The 19538-nt window shown below is 40.9% G+C and overlaps 1 protein-coding gene across 1 annotated transcript; it reads left to right on the forward strand.

The window, feature by feature from the left end:
* The first annotated feature begins 3230 nt into the window (after positions 1-3230).
* Positions 3231-18639, forward strand: acsbg2 (acyl-CoA synthetase bubblegum family member 2). The gene is made up of 15 exons (XM_029499792.1): positions 3231-3388; positions 6503-6632; positions 7377-7498; positions 8438-8712; positions 9779-9867; positions 11303-11423; positions 11720-11800; positions 11890-12039; positions 12772-12948; positions 13569-13750; positions 14627-14869; positions 15015-15232; positions 15388-15527; positions 16282-16528; positions 16989-18639. The coding sequence occupies exons 1-15, from the start codon at positions 3382-3384 to the stop codon at positions 17105-17107; spliced, it is 2301 nt and encodes a 766-aa protein (XP_029355652.1). The 5' UTR covers positions 3231-3381; the 3' UTR covers positions 17108-18639.
* The last annotated feature ends 899 nt before the right edge of the window (positions 18640-19538 follow it).

The raw sequence follows: 19538 nt of genomic DNA on the forward strand, positions 1-19538 counted from the left end.
AATCAAGCGGGGTAGTTGTTCATGAAGTCGCAATGAAGTAAGTTTCAGTTAAAAAAAAAAATCACTGCGCCTCTATTGGAAACAAACGGTAGTGCCGCTGAAAGCAGTGAAAACTAAATAAACGAATGAAACTGAACGCCATGCCAAGTGACACGGTGTCATTCTAAGGATCGAGTCGATGTGGCCGTAGAAAGCTTTGAATGTTGTCCTTCAGCACGATGCAGATGTTGACTTTGACTTCGAGACTTTTAATAAATCATCATTGTCAGATTATTACAACTACTATTGTACAGGCTATTGAGGTTGACTTGACAGCGGCACGTTTAACTGCAGTGAAACAACAGCAACACACAGGCACCAGCAGTGAATGAATCTGCGACCATACAATTTTAATCCACGTTAAATAGGTTTGAAACACAATCCTGGTTCTTTAACGTTTCTCGGTCTATCCAGGGTAATATTATTTCTGTGTGGACAAAAGTGCAGTTATCTCCCATGAGCCTTTGCCACCAGCCAAATGCTCTTTGGGAAATGTAGTGGTTAGATGCTACGTTGCAAGTTATCACATAAAATGTTTTGTGCGGAAGTGGTTGCAAAATTCTCCAGTGAGTCCAAGTCCACACAGTGCTTATCCAAGGTTTTCACACCAAGGACCAAAGGTACTCAATCTAAATGGTTGACTTGGCACAGAGTTTGATTAGAAAAAATAAAAAAAATAGGATGCTGGGCATGATTGTAGTGGGTCACCGGAGAATGGTATGGTTTGTGTCATTGGCCGGCAGTAACCTCAGTGTATGACCTCATCGAGAAACTCTTCCTGCTGCATTACAACCAGTGCGCATGGGCACACCGGCCTCTCTGTGTCACGTGCTGCTGTGGTGTGGTCATGTGCTCTCGTTGCAATTGGCTGAGAGAGTTTTTTCCATAGTAGCGGGGATGGCATGCATTTGGTTAATTCATTTGAGCATGTACACACGTGAGGTACCGAGAAAGCAGTCTAAAATTAGAACATTAGCACATAGTAAAACAATCATAAAATGGCTATTGTTTACATAAAACAGCCATTTCAATCAACCTGACTTTTATTTAAAGATGCTGTTCTGTATTTCCCTGTGAGCCTAAATGTGTATACTCAGTTGTCATGTTGTGGGGGGGTCAGCAAAATCTTAGCGACTTATATTCCTCAGAAGCAAATGAGGAGGAATTCCTGTGGTTGCTGCTTCCTCCACTTGAACTAATCCTTTGAACGCTGCAGGCAGGAGTTTGGGGGATAGTGTACAAGGGAAATGTGTTTAGTGCAATGTTTAAACCTAACGTGTTCCTTGAGAGCAGGTGGCATTCCACTGTAACAGCGTTAAGTGCAACATATGCAAAGCTGTGAATCCCCACGCACAGATACAAGCACCTTCAATGAGTCATGAGCAGCTTTTTGTGTTAGTTTTCATTTCTTTTATCTCAGAGTTTTACACAAGTAAATTTTTTCCCACCAGTTAACCCTTTTTTTGTCATCTGTCTATAATTTACGTTTCCACTCTGCATTCATTTCCTCTTCAGAGCTGCTGCCTTTGTTTAACTAGCCTGTATATCAGGTCATAGCTCAAAAGAACTAGAAGTACAGGCTGGGCTTGTGTGATTGGGCTGACAGCCTTGATTTCCACACTAAGGATTCAAAATAGGTTTGCAAACAGTATAATGCCTGATGCAGCCACAGCATTAGCGTTCAAGAAATTCAATCCTCAGCCATAGCTTGTTGTTGTTCACTGACCATTTATTTGTATAAGCAACCTAAGACCCATGGACTAATTGGTACTTATTAATGTCATAAAGTTGTGGAAAAAGTTTAACTTTAATCAATTTTAGTAAAATAGTTGTAGATAATATTTATTAATCTTCAACTGCTTATCTGTTTCATGGGGGTTGCTGGAGCCAATCCCAGCTCACTCAGGGTGGGCAGGTACACCCTGCACAGATCACCAGTCCATCACAGGGCCAACACACAGAGACCAATGACCACTCACACTTACAGACAATTTAGAGTCACCAATTAACCCAAACACAATGTTTTTGGATGGTAGGAGGAAAGCCACGCATAGAGAGAACATGCAAACTCCACATAGAAAGGACGCAGGCCGGGAACTGAATCCACAACCTTCTCATTGTGGGGCAACAGCGCTAACCACTACGCTGCCACGTTGCCCTCCAGACAATATCTACTGATTAAAAACCTGTCATCATCATTATTTTATTATACATTTTAAAATTTCAAAATATAAGAAATCCCTGAAATTCACAATATTATCATACACTTTGTATGTAAAATCTTTATTTGTATTGTACACTTTTATTGTTATCACACTTATGTCATATAGAGGGAAATATTGTCCTCTTTTGATTTGTAGTTTGTTTTTTTATTTTTATTTTATTGATTTTATTTGTTACTCAGCATTTTAAAATGGATCGGCGATAACTTGTCACTTAACTAATCATTAAGTTAATGCAGGCAGGGAGAAAAAAAACCCAAAAGATCTCATGTGCAAGATATGAATAAAGTAGGCTACAGGATGTGAGAGTCTTCGCAAGGGTCATAACAAGGATTTCAGCCAGAGGAAAGCCATAAAGCAGCACAGCTGCACAGCTGCAGTTGCAGTCGTGTCTCCCACGCCCTGTCCGATAGTAACCTTGGGCCGCTGAAACTGCAACGTGTATCGCTGTATTTCAGTCTGTGGGTGGGCCTGTTTCACAGCATCACCGAGCAATGACGAACGTGTGCCCTGATGCCAGAATGAACGAATAATCCTGGCTTCATTCAGCTGTGAGCCACCTGGAGTTTTACAGTGTGGATCCGTATTATTTTATCTGAGCTCGCCATCAGAATATCGCACTCATCAACTTTGTATTGCGCCTGCAACAGTCGCCGGTGTAAAACTTGAAACACTGCATACACGTCATATATCCGCAGCCGGTTTCCCGTGGAGCGAAAAAGACCCCCCCCCAAAAAAAAAAAAAAAAAAATAATCCCCGGAACATCCGGGCACCGGTGCGTCGGAGGAGCCACTTCCCCCACCTCGTTGGGCTGGCGCGGCCTTATATGGAAGATGGCGCTTGTGGTCTGAGCATTCCTAACCAATCAGAGGGCTCTGGGGGTTTTCGGTGGGCGGGGGATGTTTCGGGTCCGGAGGAAGTCTGGGTGGGGTTTTTAGGGGGAGGGGCCAAGCAAGCCGGCTGCTGTTTGAAAATGAATGGTGTGCTGTTGAAGTTGTAGGGAGAGCGGGGTGTTGCTTTATCCGCCTAAACGTCGTCGCTTCAGCTCGCCGCTAAACCCAAAGGACAGAGGGCAGGTGGACGATCGACACGGCCCAGGAAGCGATTCAGCATCCAGACATGCAATGTGAGTATTTCAGCTCTCTTCGCGTTTTTACTTTACGTAGCTGAGACGGACCGATCTTACATCCCACAGAAACAGAGTCGTAAGCATCCCTTGTGTGGGATACTTTCAGTCGATATAAATGAAGGTCTGTTACTTACTCTGGGTTTAAGTCGTTATTCGATTTACTGTCTGATTTATTGACTTGGTCAGATCCCGCAGATTTCAGATCTAACGTGTACGGAGCAATCACCTCCTGGTGACATATGGAGAGATGGTTTCTTGGGTGTAACCCAACAAGCAGATCCTTGCGGATTTTACAGACCACAGCTAACGTCGAAGAAATGCCTGTGAAACTCTGGCCCATTTTTTTTTTTAGCTCTGTATTGGCTCATAAAGGCCGGGGATGGAAACAAATGTGCAAACCGTGGCTTCATGTACAGTAAGGATGCTCGGTCATAAGCGGGCTCTACCGGGTGACATTCAGGCATTGAATTGACTGAAAGCAATTCATTTTATCCCTATTCGGTTTTCAGTTACAATATTAGACTCATTAGACAGTCAAATGGAACTGGATGATACCACAGACAGTTGGAGACAGTATCATAATACTGAATGGAGGGGTGGGGCCTGGTTCAGTTCCATATGGGATTAACCCAGCAGAAGTTTGCAAACAGGGGGTATTGTGTTGGGGAGAGTTTTATTGTCTCTGTTTGGAGTTGTGATTGTTTTCAGGTTTCTTCATGCATAAGCCTTATTTGACTCCTTCTGTCTTACTCAACGAAACATAAAGATTTGAGCGTTTGTGTTTCCCACAGTTGTTGAGTTTTCCCTTTCTGAAAGGAACAGCTGTCGATATGCCAGACTGTGCTCCACATTCATAATCCTCTTCTGATTGCGTGAATGCACCAATGTCAGTTGCTGTTGTGCTAAATCTATCTGATTTCAGTTTTACAAACCGAACCATGGATTTGTGAAGAAATTCATGTTTGCTTGTAGTTCTATAGAACAATCTTGATAATTTGATGTCCATTGAAAATAATGGTTGATGGCAGCTCTACTAAAGGTTGCTCAACTCCAGCGCAGCTGAAGAGGAAACCCCCAAACATATCCCAGGGGTGCCACAAAAAAACGCTAGCATTGGGGGGGGGTTAAGTGAAATTGACAGTGAAACACAACAAGTTGGAGCCAGTGCAATAATGTTTCAGCAAAGCTTCATTATTAGGAATGGCCATTTGTCACTAACTGACAAGAACTAAGGGTTTACCGTGCCAGGGCTGTATCAGCCACATCTCAATCTATGTCCAGTCCAAATGTGATCAAATTTCTATGATGATGGTTCATCAGAAGAAAAGGAGCACAGTATTCGAAAGTAAGATTAGGGAATAAAAAGGAGTGAGCCAAGAAATATCGAGGCTTTTTATTGGCCGGTTTTCATCTTAGGGGGGGTGCAGGTTATTTAAACTACTCTCAAGATCAGTGTCAAACTCCTGCAGCCTATCCAACTTGAGTCCAAAACAATGATACATCATGAAGACATAGAGGAGGGGGTTCTTTAATTCTTAAAGTCTATCTATTCAAATCCCACCTCTTCCCAACTGTGCCTGCATTGAAAGAAAATCTAAATAGAATGGCTGTTTTGCTTGTTTCCACATGAGTGGTAGTAAAATCTCACAGTCACATCTGTGTTTTTGGCTTAGAGATCCCTCAGGTCTGTGTAGGAAGGCTGGCTGCTTGTCACATAACCAAATTAGAAGTGGTTTAGTTCGATTCAGGAATCCTTTCAGATGTAATCATCTATTTAACCAGTTGTTACTATAATTTGGGAGTTCTAGTTGGAAAAATGTGTCAAACACTAATGTATGATTGAAAAATATTTTCCTTCCTGCTCTCTGACCTGATTGTTCCAGACTGGCCTTACATGATAGGCTGCTACCACAATGCAAAGCCGCTGGTATGTGTTTTCAGTCTCTGTTTTTTAAAGAAAAAAAACAAAAAACAAAACCCAAAACAAAACAGGCCAGACCTGTGACTACCAAAATGAAGGATGCAGGCGACAACAGACGGCAGAATGATAGCGGGAGGGGAAGTCATGAAGGTGTGTGTTTGACAGTAGTGACAGTGGTGACAGTGGTGACGGCTTATTGTTTAAGAGGGCTTGACGTGGCTCCTGTGATGAGATACTGGCTCCTGCCTCTTGAAATTATTCTATTATGGGTGCACATTATGCAAAAAATTCAAAATAATCTCAGCTCATGATCTATACCGCTTATCTGTCAGGTTTGCAGGGGGCACTGGAGTCAATCCCATCTGACATTGGGCAAGCTACACCCAAGACAGGTCGCCAATTTATCACAGGGCTCATTCATAGGGACATACAGACAGCCAGCTATTCACGCTCACATTCATGCATACGGCAGTTTAGTTACAATTTAACCTACGTAACATAAATTACCTGGAGGTGTACGAGGAAACCCATGCAGGTGCAGGAAGAACAAGCAAACACCACACAGAAAGGCCCAATGCCATTTGTGCACATTATAGTTTTATATTGTCCTGTATCTGTTATGTGTTTTCAAGTCATCAGTTTTTGTGTCTTGGTGAAACATTTACACCCAAGCCCTTCATGAGTCAATGACAGGGATAGATATGTAAACAAAACCCCTAAACCACAGATGCTAAAAACAAAAAAAACAAAACACTTTGACCTGAGACCAGTAACAGTCAGTTATGAGTCCCATCAGCACTGCAGGTTGCTGGCTATCACATGTTGGTGATATTTGCTCTCTTGCAATTAGACGGGTGGAGCAATTATTTTTTTCCTTATTAGACCAGTGGAACAATTATTCTTCCCCTGATTAGACCAATAAGGTACTAGTATAGACTCCAATTGATTTAAACAGACTTATCCTCATTCAACTTAAAAATAAGCAGTAAAGAAGAAAGCAAAAACGGGCAATAGGACACACAATGACATATCTTAACAAGAGGGCAGACAAGATTTGGACAAAACAATGTCAAAACCTCAGCCGATTGTTTCTTGATTGTATTTCTCCTTCTTGGTAACTGTCTTTTACTGCTTCTTGATCATGGATGCGCTTGTCTAAAATAGCTGACATTGTCACACCTCCTCTTTAGTAACTATGTGTGAACCCACTGCTGAAGCCGTGGTGATGGAGCCTCCAAGAGCGGACGATGTCCTGGAGTCATCCTGTGGTGTGGGAGACAGTGCGGCCTCTCTTGATGATGTTACTGCAGATGCAGCCAAGTATGTCTACAGAAAAAAAAAAAACTACCTTAGCATAATTGCCTACATGGTCTTTGCTCCTCTGCCAGGGAGTAGAGATGAATCTGAGGGATAACGAAGAAGAATAGTCATATTCCAGTTAAATATGGCAAAGGTGTAGTTGTCTTTGGAAAATAACAGCTCCAACAGTTAGGAAACCGCTATTTTGGACATTTGCAACGCAAAGGATTATTGCCAGCACAATCAACATCTTACACAAGTTTAAGACACAGTAAACGACATAAATAAAAGAAAAAAACAGAGCAAAACTGTGCGTTAAATCTTTGCTTGTCATACACACACCCGTAACTGCAGAATCCTTTTCTCTCAAAATAGAATCCAGTGGGGGCAAGTGAAATAAAAACCACCCTAGGTTCTTACGGAAAATTTCAATAAGATGTGAATATAGGTATGCTGTTAGGGTAGTGCAAATAGTGCAAATAGTGCAAACATACCACTCAAGTTGGCGCTTTACTGCTAACTAATATTTGATATCGTGTTAATCATTGCACAGTCTCCCTCTGTGTTAGCTTATTTTTCTGTTGGTGTAACCGTGGTGGTTTTATAACGCCCAATCCATCCTTGAAGCTTTTCTTTAACATAACAATGATGTATAACACTAAAATGATGAACTTTGACACTATTGCGTGTTTACAGCGCAGTAGTAGTACAGTATAGTTTGGATGGGCATGTGACGCGCTTTATTTTCCTGTCTGTTTTTCTAAGTGAGTCCTCGGAGGAGGAGTCCACGGGGGGAAGGGAAGCGGAGGTTGGTGCCTATAATAAAGTCTGCGCCAGCACCAAGACCACAGAGGTCCCTGCTGAACAGACCTCAAACACACAAACAGGTGAGGGCTGAGGGACAGTCAGCAGGTTCAGTGTGTTTACTGTTTCCTTGTCCCACCCTAAACTCTTTGGCAGTGCTAGGTTAAAAGCAAATTATGATAAGAAACAAATGTACAGAACAAGGCTCTTCATATTCATATTCTTAGGTTAGAGGTAATCACTGAAGTCAGCATCAGTGACTGTGTGTTTTTTCACAAAGTAAGATTAACAGAGGTAAAAGAATGCATTCCCTGGCAGAACAAACGTAACTTTCCTTTTCCTGCCTTCAATCTCCACTTTGACATTCCTTCCTGTTTCGGTCACTGTGGGAGAAGTCCCAGTACATGTACTGCTTCCATGATATTTAACGTTTTCAAAATGTTATTTCAGACTATAACCTAGGGCTGGCCACCAATGATATAAAACCACTTTATATATAAAAGTGTACACACACACACACACACACAGTCACTTTAGTCTGAGTTCATCAGATCAGTGGAGGAGTAAATAGGTTATTATAGTAGGTCTTTAAGCATAGGAAGATTCAGTAAAACTATTATTTTGTGTCTCCTGTTTATGAGGCTGTTATCAAAGGCTGAACGGCCGCTGCTGATGTTGCTTTTTGCAGAGTGTTTGAAATCCCTCCACCACCACCTCAAAAAGAGATTTGCTCTAACTGGCGGATGAAAATGGGGAAAAAAAATTCTGATTGGCTTTCTTTCCATCAATTCAGTTTTTTGTTTTTTTTTTAAATTAGTTCTTGTTTTGTTTTATTCATTTGTTGATGACTATTTCGATGCAAACATTTAGTGATGAAAGTAACACTGCTGAGTGGATATGGCCGTAGTTGCTCAGTGCACTGCAGTGTTACATTAATCCCGATCGTGCCCACCCCCAGACACTCCACGACCCTTTCTGACAAACCTTTTATTCTTCTCTCTAAATGTTTTTATTCTTTCTAGTGAATGTCCAGCGCCCAAACTCCCTTTCAGTGCCGGCAGCAGCAGGGCCTGGTCTTTGCACCTCACAAGGTGATGCTGAGGTGAAACTGAGGATGGGGGACTCTGGTCTGGCTGCTGAGACACCCCTTACCGTCAACCAGATGTTCACCTTAGCTGTGGAGCGCTTTGGTGACTACACAGCTCTAAGCTGGAAGGAGGGGGGCGAACAGCACAAAAGCCTCAACTACAGAGAATACTACCAAACCTGCCGCACTGCTGCTAAGAGCTTTCTCAAGGTAGTTTTTTTTTTTATATATATATATTGAGTGATCTAGTATAACTGATACATGGTTTTAAAAATCATCCTCATTTTAACAGACTAATCTATGGGAAGGATTTGATAGTCTACAATCCCAAACTTCTGGCAAAGAGCAATATTCACGAAGTGCAACAACTATCTGAGAAAAGGAAAAAGGATTTTGATCATTTGGCAATTTTTAAATATATAATAAAGACTAATCTTCTAAGTTGGCCTCCAACTAGAATCATAATTGGAATACTTTTGTCGTAGATCAGACAAATCTCATTCCTTTTTTTGTAGGCCAAATGATAAATCTATTCATTTAGAGTAATAGTCAGATTCATTTATAATGAAGATAATAAATTGTTTAAAATAGTTTACTTGGTTTCTCATATAACAGATTTGATTCTGCATGAAATGTGTTTTTATTTCAGACCAGTTTAAACATTACTTTTCCCCCATATCAAAATATAGGGAACTCATCAATGACATAACACTTCATAAGCAAGGGGGGAAGTAGCTGCTTCTCTTTTCTTCTTTGTTTTTCCTACCCTCACAACAGGCCTTCCTCCCTGTCAAAACACTGAGCATTTCTGTTTACTTTTCAATGTCAGCCTTTGCTGTTATTGTTTTAAAGCTGCATTTTATTCCAAGTCAGTCCAGACCGACCTTAGTACAGCACGAAGTCGGGTTGAAATGTCCGCCAGACAGAGCACATGTAATACTGAACTCAGTCATTAAGGGGGACACGCAGACATTTAGATGTCCGACTCTGCTCTTTGTATAGTATATACTATTGATGTCAAAAGATAACTGTGGATGAATCACATTTTCTCTGTATATTGTTTGAGCAAAGATAAAAAAAAGGCAGAAATTAATAGACTCAAGGGAACACAATGTCTACTTTAAAAATGTAGCTCACCCTAAATATAAAAAAATGTATTGCAACTAATGCATTAATGCCGACAGCCCTAGTCTATTCTGTATACTAAAAGATGTAACACACAGTGGAAAACTTAAAAAAAAAAAACTTAAAAAGTTGTGTTTATCTTGGTCTACAGCTTGGCCTGCAGCGCTACCATGGCGTTGGCATTCTGGGCTTCAACTCTGCTGAGTGGTTCATTGCTGACATCGGAGCCATTTTGGCAGGGTGAGTTTCACCTTCACCCATTAATTTAGTAGAGTTTACGTGATTGCGTGATACAAGCCCAGTGTTCCCTAACTCTGGGTTTCATTTCCGGCAATGCGTTGATTGATGACACCCCAGGGAGGTTAAGGACAGTAGTGTTGAAAAGTAAGCAAAAGTTTTAAGGTTCTTGCATTTAGCGTCTAAAAAAAAGATTCTGTTTCTGGTTGATATTTGTTTCTGCCTGTCAGCAGTTTGAGTTAGTAGCAGTTCCTTCAACAACTGACTTCCTCCCAAATAGTTCCTCTTTAAACAAATGTTTGAGAAAACTTAAACCTATATTAGTATCTTACAGAGTGCAAGACTTGAAAAATAGAAAAACTATTTATGAATTTCTTTTTTTTTTTTTTTTTTTCTAATTTCTGCCCTCTCACAACCGTTTGAATATATTCCAAACTAGGGGTCAGTAGTCTGAACATTTTTTTATTGACTATCATTAATACAATAGAGTAGTTGCACATTTAATACTTTAGTACTTTAACTAAGGTTAACTGAGGTTAAGGTTCTTTTGTTCTTCTTCTTCTACCTCTCATAAAACTATCACATTCATAATGGCAAGCTTCTCTGCTTTCATGACTCCATTAATATTCAGTGTGGATCCACTGATTGGACAGATTTGCTGCAGCCGAGCTGCTTACATCATCAAACATCTGTTATGTGACACAGGATTTTTTTTTATTTTTTTTTTGTGCCATGAGTTTAATTTGAGCTCTCGTTATTAAGACGCTTTGTTTCCAGCAATTCATATGTAGCTGACTGTAAGAATTCATTTCTGGGAAATGAATTTTGTAATGGGAAAGAGAAAGCTAAAGCATAGTTGGAACACCTGAAACTGATCCAGTGTAGTCTGAATAAAAAATACACTTGGCCTGTGGTTTCCCAGTTAATTTTGGACCGTGGTCTACTCAGTGCTGTTGGATGAGTAAGAATGTGATGAAACTACTCTGAGCTATAGCACTGTTGTGCTTCATCTTTTGACTAACTAGTAGAGTTAGTCAGAACTAGTTAGAATTACGTATTTTGTCCACATTCTAGGCTGAGTAGTTTCTGTTGTTCCAGGAACGATACAAAACAACCATCAGCAAAAAAACGGAGACGATACAAAATGCTAGCTCACAGACAATCTTTTTGTTTTTTGTTTTTTTGGTTTTTTTTTTTTTTTTTGCCAAGATTTTTGTGCAACATAATATTAAAGTCTCATGGTAATCAAAGTTAAAGCTGAACAAATTCCTCTGGTGGTCATCTGTTTACGAGAATGGAGATGCGATAATAGTTCACTGCACGTCTGATGTTTCTCAGGGCCTGATCTCACACAGCAGGCCCTCCAAAAGAGAAGATCTTCAGCATTTGGTAAATGTGAAAGAGAAACTACTAACTCTGACTCCGTTCACTTTTGCAGTGGCTTTGCTGTGGGAATCTATACGACCAATTCTCCTGAGGCATGCCAATATGTAGCAGAAAACTGCAAAGCCAATATTATTGTGGTTGAAAATCACAAGCAGCTGCAGAAAATCCTTCAGGTGAGTTCTACCCTAGTTACCATATATACTGCAAGGACGTACTGTTGTACTGATGAGTAGGATATGAAGAAAAAATCTGAAATGACATCATGAGTTTAAGGTTAAAGTTCTGTGAGTTTAGGCATATCACTTTCACGTATGGCTACTCGTAACGCGTAATTTTTAGTTTTCTGAGTATTTGTTTCTGTTTAACTACCATCTACAATTATTTTTAAAAAAAAATTTTTTTAAACTGCTGTGTAGAACTTGTTGACTTTGCCTGGACAGCATGTATCTCATACACTGCATGTTCACAGATTGAAGACAAGCTTCCACATTTGAAAGCCATTATCCAGTACAAAGATGCACTAAAAGAGAAGAGACCAAATCTTTACACAGTAAGTACATTCTCTTTATAATCAAAGACCAACATGAGAGAAAAAAAAAAAGAAAAAGCCACATCTAAGTGAGTTTCTGTGTACCGCAGTGGGCAGAGTTTATGGCACTTGGAGAAGATGAGCCTGATGCTCCCCTGGATGCTGTCATCTCCAGCCAGAAGCCCAATCAATGCTGCACGCTCATCTACACCTCAGGAACCACAGGTCCACCCAAAGGAGTCATGCTTAGCCATGACAATGTAAGTTACCTGAGCCGGGTGTGTGTGTGTGTGTGTGTTTATCTCTGAGGATACAGATGTGTCTGACACAGGTGGCAGAAGCATTCTGCTGTCTTGTAATGGGAGAGGAGTGCCCGTGCAGCTGACAGTTGCAGAGATCAATATACCTGACTGCTTGGTCAGGTCATCGTACCTTAAAATGATTCCACCTTAAGCAAATTGCCCATGATTAAAGTCCATCCTTGGGATAATTCACATAAAGACATAACAAGCTGTAATCCTGTTCAACCACAAAGTTTTCATAAAAGTAGCTATATGGTGCTTTTTAACTATTTAATTGAAGCTATTTCTTTTTATTCTTTTATTCTTCTGCGACTGTCCCAAATTTCAGAGGAAAACATGCTACTTTTTACTCAGTTACATTAAACTGACCCCTTCAGATTAGCATTTTCTATAAAGGGTCGAGAGTGTAAAAGTTATGGGGATGCTTTTTTGTACAATGTACAAAGCTTGTTTAAGTGCAGTTGGCTGATACAGTCAGACTGGTGTGCTTTTAACTTGTGAGTTCTTTTTATTTACTTTTAACTTGCATAAAGGATCTGAATTCTTCTTCCGCCGCTTCTTTTAGCCTAACTGGCTGACTGTTTTATTTTTAAGATCAGTTAAGCTCAAGATGTCTCCATGTGGCCTTGTATTCACAGAAGGAGTACAGTAAGATTCTCATTAACAGCTTTGCTGGCTTCTTCCCCGTAGCTAACATGGACCGCACTCTCCACCAGCCGCCACGTGCGCCTAACAGATGCCACTCAGGCGCAGGAGTCCGTCGTCAGCTACCTACCGCTTAGTCACATTGCAGCTCAGATGGTGGATATCTGGGTTACCATGAGAGTTGGGGGGGCGACCTTCTTTGCTCAGCCAGATGCTCTCAAGGTGAGATTCGATATTTGTTTTAATACACAGTGAACAGGCCGGAAAACATGGGCACAGCAAACAGACAGTTCATGTTGACTCTCAGATATTAATTCAATTTGAATGTTTTAGTACCAAGGTCATAGTTAATCATTACATCTTCACATTATTTTCTAACCTCTTTTAATGAGGCGTGAATGTCGGGGCCGCTGTATTGCTTAAGACACCTCTTAAAATTGCCAAAGAGTGTAGTTTCCATTTTTCTTTAATACAGAGAATGAAAATAGATATTCAGTTTTTCCTTCCACGGCAGTGATTTCTGTGAAACCAAGTCTGGCATGCTGGGCAGCTTCTCCACAAGGCCCTTCATTTTTGACAGCTTCTTTCTCATAAGGATTATCACGGCCGTGATCATCACCCTTAAATGTTCATTACCACAAGTCAAGCTTGTAGCGATTGCAGACAGATCACTAAGTATTGAAATGGTAATTGGAGCTCCTCACGGGGAACATAAAATGAAAAGCCTTCTTGTTTGTTTCAATGCTGTCTCTCTCTGAATTTTCTGCTCATTCTACTTAATTCTCTTGCCATGTGAACTGAACGACACGTTTCTGGTAATAATAGATTCCTTCTTTTACCAGGGCTCTCTGGTGAACACCTTGAAGGAGGTGCGTCCCACAGCCTTCATGGGCGTCCCCCGTGTCTGGGAAAAGATGCAGGAGAAGATGAAATCTGTCGGAGCAAAGTCTTCAGCTGTGCGCCGGAAAGTAGCTGCCTGGGCCAAAGACGTTGGTTTGCAGACAAATCTCACCAAGATGAACCAGTATGTTTATGAAGTTGTAGCTTTATTTTGACATGATTGAATCATTTCTTTGAGGGTGGAGAGTTTCTGTTTCCCTTTTGCTCACTTTTTTTTTTTTTTTTTTTTTAACCAAATTTTTTTTGCCAGTGCTTTATTCTTTGGTTCCCGTACTTTCCAGATACCTTCCCAGAAACACGACTCATCATTTCCAAAACATATCCCTTCCTTTTATTTTTATTTTTTTACTGTAATGCAGAGGGATATTTGCAGGAGACTCCTATGCAGTTTGATTCTAATTACAAGTGAAATGTGAAAGTCACTGAAGCATGGCCCCTGACATAAATGATTGTAGGCTGTACAACCTTTGCTTTCATGTGGTTTCTGGGTAGAGGGACACTTGGAGGGAGAACATTATATAGTGCAGTGGTTCTCTAACTTTTTATATTCTGTACTGCCTGAGAAAATATTGTGCTCTCCAAGTGCCACCATTATGACTGATATTAAAGTGCAGGAGCTTAGGCCTACCCTACTAGGTGCAGACAGTTCGTGGAAGAGACATGGTTATTCCTCATTAGGATTATTTACTGTTGAGTGCCTTTTTTTTTCAAAGCCAAGGGTGTCATTGTAACAAGCATAACAAGTTTGATGTGTTGTAAATTGTTGTACTTGTTATGCCTGTCCTGGTGCAAAAATGAAAGTGTTCAACTCGATGAACCTTGAAAGTTTTAATATAAGAAAACCTTAAAAGAAATACATTTATCCTTCATTCACTCCTGTTCTACGGTTTATCTGTTTCTGGGTCGCGGGCGGTGCTGGAGCCACTCCCAGCTCACGTATCATGAATTTATTTGCTTTTTTTTTTTTTGTGTGTGTGTGTGTGTGTGTGTCTCTCTTCAGGAATAGAGAAGCTGGTCGCACACCCTTCAGTTATCACATAGCAAAAAAGCTTGTGTTCAAAAAGGTGCGTAAGGCCCTGGGCCTTGACCGCTGCAACAAGTGCTACACAGGTGCTGCTCCCATCACCAAAGACACCCTGGAGTTCTTCCTAAGCTTGGATATTCCTCTGTACGAGCTGTATGGCATGAGTGAGAGCACTGGCCCTCACACCATCTCCCTTCCCGAGGCCTTCAAGCTCACCAGGTACATTTTCCCTTTTCACATCAATTTGACAAGATAAAGAATTTTTCCCTCACCGAAGAATACCAAAAAAAAAAATTGTATTGACAAAATAGTTGAGGATACGTGCTTGAAACTGGTCAATCACAAATGTGTTTTTGTCTTGCAGCTGTGGTATAGAGATTCCAGGGTGCAAGACAAAGCTGCACAACCCAGACGACGAGGGAAATGGAGAGATCTGCTTCTGGGGTCGCCATGTGTTTATGGGGTATCTCAACATGCCTGAGAAGACGGAGGAGGCTCTGGATGCAGAGGGCTGGCTGCACTCAGGTGACCTGGGCAAGCATGACCAGAAAGGGTTCCTCTTCATCACTGGAAGAATTAAAGGTACTTCTTCTGTATTCCATGTGTCTGTATCAGATTTAGGAGAAGAGCTTACCTAAGGGAGGCTTTGAAACCTCTTTGCAGCCTTGCTTTTTTGGAAGACATTGATTCTGTTAAAGTCTGACAGCTTACTGAACTTTCTCTGTGTTTGATTATAGAGTTGATCATCACAGCAGGAGGAGAGAACATCCCTCCTATACCCATCGAGGATGCTGTGAAAGAGGCTTTGCCACTGATTAGCAATGCCATGCTGATCGGGGACAAGAGGAAATTTCTGTCTATGCTCCTCACCATTAAGGTAAACGCACAAACGGAGCCTGGTCCTAGATTAGGTGGCAAGTAGCCAGGCAGTGTATCGGTTTAGGAGATATTCACATCTTTTTACCGGCAACAGTATACCAAATATTCTCAATTAAAACTCTCCACCAATTTCTCTCTGGAAGTATCAGCCTAAAACCAGCAAGCCTGAGCTGAAGAAAGAACTCAGTTTTGTCTTTAAATGGCTGGAGAAGATTGTTAGAAACCATGCTCTCAGTGAGCTGCGTAGAAAACTAGACCCACTACAATTTGCATTTACGGAGGGCAGAGGCACAGATGATGCTGCATAAAATTCGCTGTCCTCTTGATTAATCAAAGCCACATGTAAGCGCTGGGTTCACTATCGACCTCTCTGCCACTTCCTAAAATGAAGTAAAGGCATAAAATGTTTTCCATCGCTGAAATGCTTGGTCTGTAAAATAAATTACAGTGCTGACAGAAGTGACCGATGCATGTAAGTGATGTTTTCACGTGGCTGAATTTCCATGGAAATGATCATCTGAAGGTGGAAGAACAGCAGTGTCTCACATTTTAAGAAGCTACACACCATATTGCATGGAACAAAATAGTTCTTAATGAAATCCTGGCTAACTAAAGCACTGAATGACATTTGGTGTCAGACACCGCCACCTACTGGGCTTTGACTGCAGTGCTTTGAGTCACAAATGCAGAGATAGAACAAGAGAAAGAAAAGCATCATCAACAAAATCCAACTTTTTTACCTTTGTCTACAGAGTCAGGTGAATGCTGACACAGGCGATCCAGAGGACGAGCTGGCCGCAGAGGCAGTGGAGTTCTGCAGCAGGATAGGCAGCAATGCCACACACGTTTCAGAGATAGCAGGCGGCAAAGACCGGGCAATCCACACTGCCATCCAGGAGGGCATCAACAAGGTCAATGAAAAAGCAACCTCCAATGCCCAACGCATCCAGAAGTGGATTATTTTGGATCGGGACTTCTCCATTGGTGGAGGAGAGCTGGGTGGGTGCAATGGGAACATTTTTTTTCCCCCCCTACTTAATGAGAGTTAGTAGATTTCTGCTGTTTGAAACCACTTCATTTCATTGAGCTATATTTTTCTCATACTAATGTGTATTGTTTGAATTTACTACATTATCCAGGCTAATGAAAACTTGTTTTGGGGAATGCAGCACATACAATAGTAAAGCCGATGATCACTCCCAATGCAGCTCACCTGTGGACAGTAACTGGTTTCAGGCTTCCCCGTTCGACGGGGTGGACAGTTATGGAAATGTGGGGAAACCCATAAACACAATAAGCAATAGCTTCTCAGGGCACACTGAAGTTTTAAAGACCGGCACATTGTTTTAGCCAAAGTGGAGCAACAGCTGCAATATGTTGCACAAGTGAATTTGTTCCAATATTAAACAAATGCAAAAAGCCAGCGTGTAACAGTATGAATGATCTGCTTGTTCCACAGGTCCCACCATGAAGCTGAAGCGTCCAGTGGTGGTGAAGATGTATAAAGAGCAGATTGAGAACTTTTACAAAGAGCTGGCGACTCCGACGACTCCGGACAACCCGCTGCCCCCCAAATAAAGCTGCTCCTCTGGCTGCAGATGCAGACGTGCACCAATATTGTTTCATGCCGCTGACTTATCATTTTCTTTTGTGCGTAAACGTTTTGATAGCCTTAAGTTTTGTTGATTTTTGTCTTCGTTTACAATTGTCGAGATTTGAAACAAACAAACAAAAAAAGCCATTTTAAATAGCTTTATGCTTGACGATTCAATAAGCTGAATTCAACTATTTATTTGTACTGCCGGGATAAGCAGCAACACATATATGAAGTGGATGCAAGATGAATTTATTGTGCTGTAATACTTAAAAGGAAAAAACAAAAGAAGTCCAGAGGATATGTTGAAGGGTTTATTTGTGTTCTGCACATGATTTTTATTTATTTTCCGTTTGCCAAAGTTTACATGAGCCAAAAGAGCTGCAAATGAAGAAGCATTTCTAGAGATGAAAACTCAGCCACCGTGTAAAATGTTCGCTTGCTTTTTACACATGCTCTGTTTTTCTTGTCTTTGTCAGCCTACATTAGAAACAAATACATTTATTTTGTACAAAAGTAAAAAAATTCGAGTCTTTAGGCAGACGATCTGAATATCATACCTAAGCAACCAAGTTCTGTTCATTCATCATCTAAGCCATATATTAAGCTTTTTGTAACTGTAAAGTCAAGCTTGTGTTGTCCTGCTGACTCATTACAGCCTACACACCCACCTGGTCCGTCTGTGTGTGTGTGTGTGTGTGTGTGTGTGTGTGTGTGTGTGTGTAGACCTGCTGTGATAGGATTGTAAATATACATAATCTGCATCCTCATGCTTGTCTTTATTTATCTACATTTTTCAGCCTAGAAATCTGTTTTTGCACTCAGAGGCTGATGATGTCTAACAGCAATGGAAAGTGTAAATAAATTAGAACAGGCCAACTGTATCTGCTGCATTTATATGCTGTTATTGGTCTGCTTCCGGTAAATGTTCAAATGGTCAGCGCTTGCTTCCGACCTCGCCGAAGACATTTCAGACTGATTAAAGGAAAGGTAGATGCTCCAAAGAGCTGATTTATGATGTATATGCACATGAGCATACGAGCATATTTGTAGCGCTGGTGATTTAAAATGATGGCGAGTTTGGTTGTTGTGGTTTGCGTAAACCAATTAAAGTTCAGGGTAAACAAAACAGCGATGTGTGCATTTGTGTGCATTGAGGAAATGATGGTGATTCAGCTCATCTGGGTGAGGGAGCTCCCTGCTGTCATCAAGAGTTCAACATAAAAGTTTGGTAGGAAAAAACTACACAAGGACTTAATGTACATTCTAATTATTAATATTATATTTCTCTGTAAAAGTCCCCCCCCCCCTTCCAACATTTCACAAAGAGCTCACAAGACCCCAGACAGGAAGCTGGAATTACTTGACCCCAAAGCGCTGTTTTTGTTTGAACTATCAGGGTTAAAAGATGAATTTTGCATGACACTGCTGATAAGCAGTTTCTGTATACACTGGCTGAAATGCGAACCTTTGGATGATCAGTAAAAAGATTGAACAAATATTATGCGCATGTTGCTTTTTTGTGTGTCCTGCAGCCCATTCAACAAGCACAACTGAGTAAAGGCTGAATGAACTTTATACTGTAGAAGCATCAAGCCAAGTAACTAAAAAAAAAAAAAAAACAAAAAAAAAAAAACACCTGGTGAAGTGATTGAAATGGTGTTCCCAGTGAAAAGTAAAGTAAATAATTTTGGATCTACTTTGTGGTTTCACGTGAAAGGTGAATAGCAGATGAAAGTGAATTATGATATAAGAAAATCTCACCCACTTAGTCAGCCAGGTTTAACATCACACAACACATGAAGCAAGCAGAGGAGCAGTGGATAATATATGTAATTAGCTCAGCAATGAGGAAATCATTTGTATTGTGATGACCCTTTCTGAGTCCGATGGCCAGGATAATTGAGTTGGCCTGGTCTGTCAGGCAGTTCCTTCCATCCCTGGCTTCTACACCCCATCTAGTTCTCTATGCCTTCAGTTACATAGAAATGAACTTACGTGATATTCCTACTTATGTCCAGCATTGAACTGAGCCATCACAACTCAATTAATATATAGATGAAGAAACATAGTAGGGACTTCAAACATGGTGAAAAATGTGATAGCTTATCAAGATCTGCAGCTGGTTTAAACAGCTTGCTCCACAGGGAGCCAAAGCTTTTACGGATCCTACAATGGAGGCTGACAAAAAGAAACCCTGCAGCCTTATTAGTTGCACCTCTGTGTCCCCTCCTGTGGAGAGAGCAACAGGACTTCTCATTCCTACTCTAATAGGTGTGTTCAGCCTGTGAAGAGCAGGAAAGGGGAAAAAAAAGCATACTATCCAATCCTTTAAAGTCAAGTTACAAATCAGAAATAATTCTCAATTCATTGAATGTAATTTCATTGTGGTTTCACATTTCAGTGCCTAACGCT

The sequence above is a fragment of the Echeneis naucrates genome, chromosome 4 (genome assembly GCF_900963305.1).
Source record: "Echeneis naucrates chromosome 4, fEcheNa1.1, whole genome shotgun sequence".
In the NCBI taxonomy this organism is placed as follows: Eukaryota; Metazoa; Chordata; class Actinopteri; order Carangiformes; family Echeneidae; genus Echeneis; species Echeneis naucrates.